At 35.5% G+C, this 12,255-nt stretch overlaps 1 protein-coding gene across 5 annotated transcripts in view; it reads left to right on the top strand.

Annotated features, from left to right (window-relative positions):
* mybpc1.S (myosin binding protein C1 S homeolog) overlaps positions 1-12,255 on the top strand; it is a 65,596-nt gene that overhangs the window by 38,467 nt on the left and 14,874 nt on the right. For 4 of the 5 annotated variants that reach the window (XM_041588668.1, XM_041588669.1, XM_041588667.1 and 1 more), the window contains 7 exons: positions 276-412; positions 1,523-1,682; positions 2,726-2,830; positions 3,602-3,790; positions 5,004-5,138; positions 6,422-6,829; positions 8,413-8,793. In XM_041588668.1, the coding sequence (XP_041444602.1) occupies positions 276-412; positions 1,523-1,682; positions 2,726-2,830; positions 3,602-3,790; positions 5,004-5,138; positions 6,422-6,829; positions 8,413-8,793 (1,515 nt within the window). The remainder of the gene's footprint in view (positions 1-275; positions 413-1,522; positions 1,683-2,725; positions 2,831-3,601; positions 3,791-5,003; positions 5,139-6,421; positions 6,830-8,412; positions 8,794-12,255) is intronic. The other variant, XM_041588670.1, reaches the window with a different exon arrangement.

Here is a 12,255-nt window from a genome sequence, read left to right as displayed (position 1 = left end):
TACTGTATGAATCATTAATGTGCTGAGTTTTAATTGAATGTGGCAATGTCTCAAGCAAACATGTATTACTTTTGCCAAACATTTGACAGAAAAAAAACTGAGACAAAGGAAGAAAAACAAATGAAAGGTTGCTCATATCATGTTGTTAGTTATTCACGGTCATAGTTGGGTTTCTAACTACACAGTACATACATTAACTGAAGCCAGAACAAAATTTAGGGTAGAAACATCATAATGAAACACATTTATAATGTATATTTACTTTCTATTTGCAGATCCTCCCAAAATCCACTTTGATGCCCTTTCTTATCCTGATAACACCGTGATAGTTGTAGCAGGGACAAAACTTCGACTTGAGGTCCCTGTTACTGGAGAGCCAGCTCCAAAAATTATCTGGAGTAGAGGGGATAAGGTAAAAAGAATAAACTTTGTTTTTAAGGGTAACATTGAGTGAATTGATCACCTGCCTTTGCAGCAGATGAAATTCTCAAACCCGCCCAATCAACAAATTGGGATTGCCGGGCTGCCATAAATAACTGGTCTGCAGTTTAGCTAAATTGTGTGGTTTTACCGCTCCTAGGGGCAAATTTACATAGGGTCGAATATCGAGGGTTAATTAACCTTCGATATTCGACTGCTGAATGTAAATCCTTCGACTTCGAAGTCGAAGGATTTACCGCTATTCCTACGATCGAGGGAATAATCATTCGATCGAACTATTAAATCCTTCGAATTGAACGATTCGAAGGATTTTAACCATCGATCGAACGAAATTCCTTCGAACCAAAAAACCTTGGAAAGCATATTGCGACCTTCCCCATAGGCTAACATTGGCCTCGATAGGTTTTAGGTGGCGAACTAGGGGGTCGATTTTTTTTTTAAAGAGACAGTACTTCGACTATCGAATAGTCGAACCAATTTTAGTTCGAATCGTTCGATTCGAAGTCAAAGGTCATAGTCGAAGGTCGAACTAGCCCATTCGATGGTCGAATTGAGTTTTCCTCCAAAAAAAACTCTAATTTTGGAATGGAAAAAAAAACTATTTTTCCTCTATTCCTTCACTCGAGCTAAGTAAATGGGCCCCCTAGTGCATATTTTAATACATGGCACTTTGAATCTTTAAAACTGTTTATGTTTTTATTCTTTATTGCACTTTGTTCTTAGTGCACAGTGCTACATATACAAAGAGCACTATATAAATACATCCATGTATATGTTGCTAAAATAGCTTGCATAAACAGATAGCAGTTGATTTCCCAAGGCACTTCTCAAGTGAATTCACAATACATGTCATTATACTCCAGATAAAAAGGTACATATCCTATCAAGATAAAACATTATGAATAGGTAATATGTGTATATTTAAAGTTTTTTTAATAAATATGATGGATAATCAACAATTTAACCAAAATGTAAGAATTAGAAGGGGTTTGGGCTGCATGATTATCTAAATTTTCATACTTTGGTCAGATTATATTCCTATTTCCTTGAGTAACTTTGAAAATATAATTAATTATCCTAGTGGATCACAGAGCTAAGTGGTCGTATCCATGCAGAATCATATCCTGATCATGGACTTCTGGTCATTGACTCAGCTGAGAGGGAAGACTCTGGTACTTACCGCATCATGGTTAAGAACGAAGCAGGAGAAGCAGTAGCTCACATCAAAATTAAGGTTGTAGGTAAGTATGAATAAAAAACAGTTTTTAGATGATACTTTAGACTCAGGCAGGCCTGGACTGGCAATCTGTGGGTTCTGGCAAATGCCATAAATGCTATAAGGTGCCATAGAAAGTCAGTATTTAGTGGGCTGGTGGGGCTGTTTGGGCCTCTGTGTGGGCTGATTGGGCATTTGTGTACCTGAAATGCCAGGGCCTATTTTAATTCTCAGTCCAGACCTGGACTCAGGTAAGCTAAATCTATTTACGCAGGCTCATGTGGGAACTCTGGGTTAACCCACTTTCAAAGTGGTGGCATCTCTCAAGGGCCCCTGCATCAAACGGCAGCTGGGATCATTAACGCAGTTTGCACCACAATTTGCAAGTACAAAGAGCAGCTTTAGGTGCAAGAATCTTGTGCAGCAATTCTGCTTAATAAATAAACTCTACTGTGTTCAAAACGATTCAAGATTACTAGACTTAGGGGGTTATTTATCAAAGTCTGATTTCTCCAATTGACTTACATGCAACCTAGGCTGAGCTGAGATAGCGGATTTTCTGATTTGGACTTTTCCATCCTCGGGGTTTAATAAATTCTGAAAAATTTTAGATTTTTTTTAAAAGTCTGATTTTATAAAAAAAAAAATCACAAATTTTTTGGGATTTTTGCATTTGGAGATTAGTAAATAATCTCCTTAATCTTTTCAACTTTTTTATATAAAATATGATATACAGCAAATGCCTTAAACTAAAAAAAAACAGCAAAGCAGAATTTTTCAGATTTCTCTTAGCCATGCCAAAAAAATTTAGCAGCTCGTTACCAAATACAAAAATGTATTCTGCAGAAATAACAATATAAGGTGTGAAATTAGCTTTTCAGTCACTCTTCTTCATACCCAATTTGTGCTACTGAATAAAAAGAAAAAAAAACATTTTTTAACAAGAATTTTTGAATTGTTATTAAGGTGATGCTGCATAGACACATATCAGGTTTTAAAATAGAATACAAAATGTATTAAAGTATACATATATTTTTATTTAAAATAAATATTTTACCTCTTTCTCAGATATTCCGGATCCCCCTCAGGCTCCTGATGTTACAGAAGTTGGGGAAGATTGGTGTACTATGAAATGGGATCCCCCATTATATGATGGTGGCTGTCCTATTTTGGGTAAGGGAACATGTACGTTTATTGTGGGTCATTGAATATTTAATTACATGATGCTTGAAAAATGTTATAAAGAATGTAAATATAGCAAGAACAGATTAGAATTCTAATTGCAGTAGTGTGTTGGACTCAGAATCTGAGAGATAACACATTTTAAAGGATTCTTAGAAACACAAGGAAAAGTAGCAAACAAGAGAGCAAAATACTTGGAAATATATGTGTATTACGGATGTATTTCTAAATAATCATATAATAGGTATTTAAGTGTCCCCTAGACAGAAGAACATAAGTACACCAAGGGGTGCAAGAGGCCTAGGTGTCTATCCCCTTTCTGCTCCAAAACAGACCTAAAGTGTAAGAAATGTACTGATATACACAAAAATCCAAATATTATTTTGCCACTTTAAAGGTAATGGCAAATAGGTAATTCTTGGCTGCCCAAAAATTCCCTTATTATTGGAAAATGCAGAATACTATTCTTGCATTCAATAGAATTGAACAGGCTAGGGTATGCTAATTTCCCTATAGTCATTTGAATAGTGTGAAAATGCAAAGAGAAATATTTTAATGCAACTTCATGATTCAACTGGATAGGGAAAGATGTTTTCAATTCTTTTCAATACATGGGTATTTGTGTGCGTTTTGTCACCCATGTCATTTTGAGAGGGCAACAAAATGCCCCATGTGCCATTTACCTTAGGCATTAGAATCACCCTTTAATTCATTAATGATTATGCTGAGTATATGACTTTTTGTTCTTTGATATCATATTAGGGTATTTTATTGAAAGAAAGAAGAAACAAAGCTCTAGGTGGATGCGGTTAAACTTTGACCTCAGCAAGGAAACCATGTTTGAGCCTAAGAAAATGATTGAAGGTGTGGCATATGAAGTCCGGGTATTTGCAGTTAACTCAATTGGCACTTCTAAACCCAGTCCTCCTTCTAAAGCATTTGTACCATTGGGTAAGGTAACACTTTATGTCCTTCCATATTTAACAATTAGTAGATTGGGTTCATTATATCATTTAGCTTAAAGGAACAGTAACATCTAAAAATGAAAGTGTTTTAAAGAAATGTCAATCTTATGTAGTGGTGTCCTGTACTGGTAAAACTGATGTATTTGCTTCAGTAACACAACTATAATTTATATAAACAAGCTGCTGTGTAGTCATGGGGGCAGCCAGTCAAGCACAGGATACAGGGTACATCACAGATAAATTCTGAAGAATCCCATTGTATTCTACAGAATTTATCTGTATGCTGTATATCTTGTCTTGTGCCATTTCTCCTTTTTCAGCTTTGAATGGCTGCCCCCATAACTTGTATATATACACTATAGTAGTGTTTCTGAAGCAAATGCCTCAGCTGTATAAGTGCAGGCCAACACTACATTATATTGTCATTCCTTTAAAGCTTTTTAATTTTTATGTGTTACTGTTCCTTTAATTAATTATTAAATACAACGGTGGTGCAAATTTGAATGGATGAGCTTCTGTTTATAAAGGAAAATAGGCAGGATTATTCCTGAAAACACATACTGAAACATTTTTAAGATATATAAGGCCAGAATAATATAATGGCTTAACTCAATAGAGGTCTATGTGAAAATTTGGAACTGAATTAGGAGATGTTCTCATAAAAACAAACCTGGCCTAATAACTCTTACATAAACTCTGACAGTGTTGCTGACAGTGTTGTTTGTAATGAAAATGTTCCTTTGCAGCTGAGAAGATGTAGGGACGAAACACAAACAAACAGCCATATACAAAATTGCCTAATATACATTATTTATCTCTGAAGCTGCTAGTAATAAAGCTGTCAGTTGAACTGAAGAAGCTGCTCGGATGAGTAGTGAAACGTCTTCATTGATTACTCAGCAAGTCCAGTTGTTTTTAGATTGACCTATACTAGATATACCATGACCTGGATGAATGAAAATCTTCATAGTCATAGTAATAAAGCTGTTTGTGCTCCTTGATCATTCCTGGAGGCTATGTACAATATATGTATACACATAAATGTATGGTGTATACTGAGCCCAGTGGCCACTCTTTTGCCCCTCTGGCCAGCAGGGGTAGGGAATAAAGTAATTACTGTTTATTGATAATTGACCTGGACTGAATTGTAGCACTGATAACTAAATCAGAACATAAATATATTCCCTCTACTCCCTTAGCTGTAACAAGTGCGCCTACTATGTTAACTGTAGATGGAGTGACTGACACGTCAGTCACAATGAAATGGAGGCCACCAGATCACATCGGGGCTGCAGGTTTAGATGGTTATATCATTGAATATTGCTTTGAAGGAGGTAAGCAATGCATTTGGATGTTCCTTCAGTTTAATAACCAGCCAGTATGCATTCCATATGTAAGATCTATTAAATAATCAATGTAAACTTAATTGAAATAACTCATATTTTAACAAAAACAATAGCAGGTTTTTATTTTTGCATTATATACTGTTTGGCAGCATCCAAATGTGTGTCTTTAGTTAGGTTTCATAAACTGTAACTATAAAACTATGTATATTCTGGAAAACATAGAATTACTGGAAAATATATAAAAGAAATACATTTCTGCATTCTTTCCATTTTCCTTGTCTTTTATATGTCTTTCAGACAAGCACAGAGAAATATAACCATCCACAAAAGAGTTCTGCATGTCTGCCTGCAATAGGCCAGTGATGGTTATATTTATGCATTAGGAGTGCATTCAACACCACTGAATAATGAAGCTTCTTGTCATATTTGTAACTGTTTGACAAAATACTAGATATCATATTAGATAAAGGACATGATGAGTATCGCATTGATAAGTTTACAATAAGAGAACTATGATTGGTACCAGAATGTCAATTCGTGTAGAACATGCAGATATCAAACTCTACCAGAGTTATCAGTATTCATATTCGGTGGTGAAATAATACTTTATTGCAGAAATAAAAGTAGATTAGCACATGCAAATCTTGACATTTTTCTTTAGCCAGCATCAATAAATTTGAATATGGAAATATACAAATGTATTTAATGGCCTGAAACATATTTCGCTTCACAAAGAGGAATTAAAATACAGCCCTATCCAAGCACCAATCTTTCATAGGTTCTGCAGATCACACATGGAACTTTTGATGGACTGTAGTAACCCTGAAATTTATTTTTGATATTATATATTGATTTTCAATGGATTAAGTTAACACTATTTGAATGTGTGAAACAAAATTGATCTGCCCATGAAAATATTGGAGAGCACTGAGATCTATGCATTGTGTTTGTAGCATGATCAAATATATATATATATAAAACTGCGCCATGAATTAGAAATTATAACCCATTTACTGTACACTGCCTATTATTATACAACCAGAAACAAAGCAACTTACCAAGTATACTAAACTAAAAGAGGTACAAGCACATCTTCATTTAAGGCATGTGAACCTGCACTTGGTTTCCAATTAGTACAAATTAACTTTGTTCATGCATGTGGATAATTAATCAGTGTGTACATCCCAAAAATAATTCATGGGTATAAAGGAACGTCAACATTACCTTGATATTTGGAAACAGTATTTCTGAGGTTGGTACATCTTCACCAGGAGAAGATGAAAAGCAGAAGAAGCCAGAATTTTCTGAAAATGAGATGGAAATATTAGTTGATGGTGTCTCCAAACATGGCCAACAACTTTGTGGTGGCTTGGCTGCTAAAACCACCAAAGCAGAGAAAAGTAAGATCTGGGCAGATATCCAAGCGAAACTCAATGCTGTGGGGGAACAGAACAGATCCATTGCTGACATTAAAAAACAATGGAATAATCTCAAAAAGCAAACTAAAAATAAGTTATCACAAATCAAGCAGAAAGGCACAGAGGTGAGTGAAGGAGTGCCTGCTCCACCAAATCAGGAGCTAAATTCCTTGGAAAAACGTGTTGAAGCCATGTTGCAACTGGAGCAAATGGAAGGCACTCCTGGATTGGATGATGACCTACAAGATGATGTAACTGGAGGTAAAAAAACATAAATAAACCTAAAATCTTAAGTATTTGTCTTTTGTAATATATCTGCAATCTTTCTTTTCTAACCAAATAATTTCCATACTGAACATGCTGTCATTTTTGTGGCTTGCACTTTAAACACCATAGATTGCATTACATTATATGGTTCTTTCATTTCCTACTCCTGCAATAAAGGTATAGGATTTATTATGTTTCAGTAATTCTGATCACCATACCTTAAGCCTGCTAAAAATCATTTAAATATTAAATTAATCTAATAGGATGGATTCATGCAACTTAGCTACCATCAAGTACAAGTTGCAAAAGCAAATCATTATTAAAATTGGAATTTATTTCCTTAAAATGAACTCTATTAGAGATGGCCTTCCCTAAATCCATAGGTTTCTGGATATGGGATCCTATATCTATAATATAATTTATTTTTCTGCTACACAGCACTTTTTGACATACTGTAGACCCTATAATTATCTATTAATCTACCTCGGGCTACGAAAGATGCATTTTTAAGATGCAAAAACCAACCAGTGTTCTAAATGGCTATAGAGGTCCTGGGCTGGTACAGATGCCTTAAAAATAAGGTGTAGCATTTTTACACTAATTTTTAAACTTTAAGAATATGAGATGATAGATAGATAGAGCGAGAGATAGATTGATTGGGTAGATGATGATGAGTTCATTTTAAGCAAACAATTCTAACGTTTTTCATGAGTTTTTATGTGATAAACATTGAGATAACATTTTTCTCATCAAATTGCAGCTCTATGGGAAAATATGGAACTGAATTAGAAGATAAGCTTTTCTCGTCAAATTGAATCTGGCCAAATGAACTTTTATATTTGTTTCCTGCTGGAAATAATTTATTTGAGATTAGAGTCCCAATAATTGGTTGTATCAGGCATTTATTAGGATGGATGAGTGTGTTTGTGTGAGCTAGCATTCACCTATCCTAACAAATTGATTCTAGAAAAAGTTAAAGTTTATCTAAAAAAAAGTAAAAGCGTGCATGTTTTATAAGCTTACAATGGTTTCAGGGCCGGATTTACATAGCAGGCACCCCTCGGCATGCTGTCCCCTCCCCTTCATTAGTGCACAAGCATACATTTTCATAATCAGGTTGGGAGCACTGGGGATTAGCGTACAGGAAATTAAAAAACGATTGTATCTCATAAGCAGCACTAGAGCTTCCAAACCAATTTGGATGTTGTTTGGGCTGCATGCTGCCCCCCTAAAATCCTGCCGCCCTAGGTCTGAGCTTTGGTGGCTTTTCCACAGTTCTGGGCCTGAATGGTTTAGGGGGCATATAACTATAAAATGTCCATGTTCAGATTATGATTATAATGCCAAAACCCCCAGATTTGTTAGAATATCTATTCACCTTGAAAATATCATTTCTTTTTATTTGCATGTATTCATGTCATGTCCAAAGCTTCTGTAAAGCTCTTCATTGTCTTTCTATTATGCCGTGCTATGTTTAGAATCTTGCTTGCAAAATCTTAGCTTTTTCAAGCCAGACTATTACGAGGTTCACAGAAAATGTTTAAAAATCAATATTTCGATTACCCCATCTTTAATAGGAGGAGCAGACAAACCAATCTTTACGGATGAAGAGATGAACGTTTTAGTGGATAATATTGACAAACTTGGGCCTCAGCTATTTGGACCTCCTACTGCCCAAACCACTGCTGCAGATAAAGACAAAATGTGGGCAGACATCCAAAAGCATATAAATGCTGTGGGGGGCAATAACAGGTCTGTTGAAGACATTAAGAAAGCTTGGAATAAGCTCAAAAAGCAAACAAAGAAAAAGATAGAGCACAACAAAACTCAAGCCTTAGTGGAAAGTAAAGGACAACCCTCACAATATCATGAACTAACACCTATTGAGAAGCGTGTGGAGGTTATATTACAAATCAAAGAAATTGATGAAGAGGATTTTCAAGGGGAACCGGAGGAAGGTAACAAACGGTAGTCACAAATGTTCATGTGCACCACTTTTTTTTAACTACGAGAGGCTGGCTTCATACAGACCTTATACAAAAGCCAAAACAATAGTAATTTATAAGACCTTCTGAATATTTCAGCAAGAGATACATCTGCTGGATGCAGGAAATGCCTTTCTCTTAATAGAACCCATAACCAGTGTTAAACTGATGTCTTCACCTGCCATGGTTGCACAGGAAAAAATAATCTCTTGTTAATTCTTAAACACCATCTTTCTGTTTAATTTGCAGAAATTTGAGAATCATATCTTCAAAAACATTAGCTGTGCATTTCCATTCTGCTTTAGCAAATTGCATAAACCATAAAGTTATCTTTAATAACTAACAGACATTTCTAAAGCCTACTACATCTTTGGTGCACCATCTTTGAGTCAATATTAGTATGTCTTGTCTAGTGATTTAAAATATGAATTCCTTCTCTTCTACTTCTTTTGAATGTCTGCTTCATGTTGTTATTGTGATTGTGTGTTGCTCAATATTGTATTTTCACCAGATAATGTAGAAACCACCTACTTTCATCGCTGCATGCAAACCCATAGACTAATAGTACAATATATGTTTTCGATTACTCTTTTATTGGTGTACATCGGGACTTTGCCTACAAATGATTTATTAATTGTTGAAGTTGGTGGGGTAGACAAATATTTCTTGAAAAATGCATTCATTAAACTGAACACATTTAGTTATAAATATATATACAGTACATATAACATTTTCAATATAGAGCTGCAAAGGAGTGGTCTACAGTGGTGCATTATATTTCAACACCATGCAATAGTTTGCTGTGCAAAGTTACTTTAATATTGTAGAAAAAGTGTGTCATATTACACTGTGTTGAAATGAAGGTACCATTGAAGTCTGATCTAATGCCAAGAATGCCATTCTTTGATAGTATTTCAAATATTTCAAAATATATGTAATGGCTGTCTAGTAAAAAAACATGTTCCTCTGCATACTTGCTGGTCAGAATTTTTGAGTCTAGGGACACAGAGGACCTGCTGCTAAGGAGCAATACTAGCATACCAGAGTACAGGCAATAATACTAATTAATGAGAGCATTTTAAAGTACTTATTTTGGAAAAGGATCTTTAGTTTAAAGGAGAACCCAAAAAGTTAAAAAAACCTACCCCCCTACCATACATAGACCCCCCCTCCTCCCCCCTCCAGCCTAGCTGCTACCCCAGGCAAATGCCCCTAAGTCTTTACTTACCCCTCTGTGCAGATTCTGTCCAGCGGAGTTCATGGCAGCCATCTTCAGCTGCTTTGGTAATCTTTGGAATGAGACTCACAAAAATTGCCACAGCGCTGGTCTCGTTCGGAAGATTAACAAAGCGGCTGAAGATGGCGCCCATGAACTCCGCTGGACAGAATCTGCACAGAGGGGTAAATAAAGACTTAGGGGCATTTGCCCGGGTAGCAGCTAGGCTGGGGGGAGGAGGGAGGGGGTCTATGTAGGGTAGGGGTAGGGTTTTTTTTTTACTTTTGGGCTTAGTTCTCCTTTAAGGGTCTCTATGTGAAAATTTATATCCTTATGATGTTTAAAGGTTAGGTGACTATTAAGCTGGTGGATACCAAGATAAATCTGCGGGAGAAAAAATATTGCTGACATGGAAGCTTACAACAGTATAGAGAAGCCAGAAATATAAGAAAACAAGCAAATTAAGAACAAACACCTTTGTTGGTATCTTAGTGTAAAGCAAAATGTAGAAAAAACAATACATTTCCTTCTTAAAAAGCCTTTTCTCTCTAAACAATGAATTGTTTATTGAGCCATCCAATAAAAAGTGTGTCATCATGTCATGCTAACAACAGAAAAGTGCGCATATCTCATGTAGCTTCCATTATATCTATCCTATATTTCATACTTTGTTGCTTGCTATTCTTAAACGAATTCAACATAGCAAAAATATTAGCATGCCTGGATGTTATGAGAAGACAGATCCCATCAACAAGAGTTCTGGAATGTGTACAGAGCTGGAAGATCACCGACAAATTTCATCTAATTAATGATTTCATGTATCTTCGACACTGAAGATGATGAATTCAACAGCACATGACCAAAAATATTTTTCATACTATTTTTGTTTTCTCTTCATTCAAATACTACTTGATATAAAGGTCTCAAATATTTTTTTTACTCAAGTCTTTTTTCCTCTATAAGTCGGGAAAATTCAGATGAGTTGCACTCAAGCCAACTGTGCAAATGATACAGGAGCTTTGGCTGAATGATATTTACTGTATATAGATAACATTTTGTCAAACATTTTAGTTCAAACTGCAGACATGTTTGCAAATCTAAACAGACCGGAACTGAATTGAAATGACCACTTGCTTCTTTAGGGCCTTATTAGTTTTGCCTGGTTTTCTGCAGTTGGTTTTATCTAATTTTTATTTTGCTGGCTGTGAGTTAATTTATAATCCTTACTTAAAATTAGATATCAACCAAAATATATAAAGATATTACAGAGACTTTGGGGCAAATTTACTAAAGGTCAAAGCGCCTAACGCTAGCGTTAATTCGCTAGCGTAGCACATTTTCTTTAATTTGCTAACGGACATTGGCGTAAATTCGCTAGTGTTACTTCGCACCCTTACGTCTGGCGAATTTGCGCAACATAACTACGCAAATTCACTGACGCGCGCATTTTTCTGAACGCTAACTTTTACGCCAGACTTCCATCGCCACCTCAGACCAGGCGAAGTGCAATAGAGTAGATAGGGATTGCTTCAAAAAAAAGTAAAAAAAATTTCAAAGTCCCAAAAAACACTGGCGTTTTTTCTTTTTTTATGGGTGATAGGCTAACTCATGGCACCTTAACTATACAGTGGGCACATGTGTAGGGCAAAATAAACATTTTATTTGCTGTTTTGATGGTTTCCCAGGCTTGTGTAGTGACGCTACATATACCTCCATTGTAACTTAAATTTGGCGCCGTATGCAAATTAAGCATCGCTAGCGTAACTTCGCTTTGCTTGGCGAATTAACGCTAGTGCAACTTCGGAAACCTAACGTTTCCCCTGAGCGCAACTTCGGATTTTAGTGAATTTGCCCCTTTGTGTTAATAATATAGTATAATCAAAAACTAAAAGCTTGATTCACTTATATTAAGCTGCTTTTTAAAAGCAATAATAATGGCTATTCCACATGGCAAAATTAAAATGCTAAAATGTTATATTTAATTTTACCTCTTATATTATTAAAATGATCCTGATCTTTTTTACTTAAAGTATACTGACCTACTTGTTGCGCCATCTTTAACCATCTATGGAAACTTGACTCAAATTGTAATCGGGACAACATATACTGAAGATCTGTCTACGTGCTCAGTATTTTTCTATTCTCTTTGTGGACCGCACATCTATAAACAAAAAGGCTAAAATTAATCAAAGTGGTTTAATGATGTATGTGATGTATGA

Source organism: Xenopus laevis, chromosome 3S (assembly GCF_017654675.1).
Source record: "Xenopus laevis strain J_2021 chromosome 3S, Xenopus_laevis_v10.1, whole genome shotgun sequence".
Taxonomy (NCBI): Eukaryota; Metazoa; Chordata; class Amphibia; order Anura; family Pipidae; genus Xenopus; species Xenopus laevis.
The sequence above is the reverse complement of the archived record's forward strand: the minus strand, read 5'-3'. Positions and strand labels throughout refer to the sequence as shown.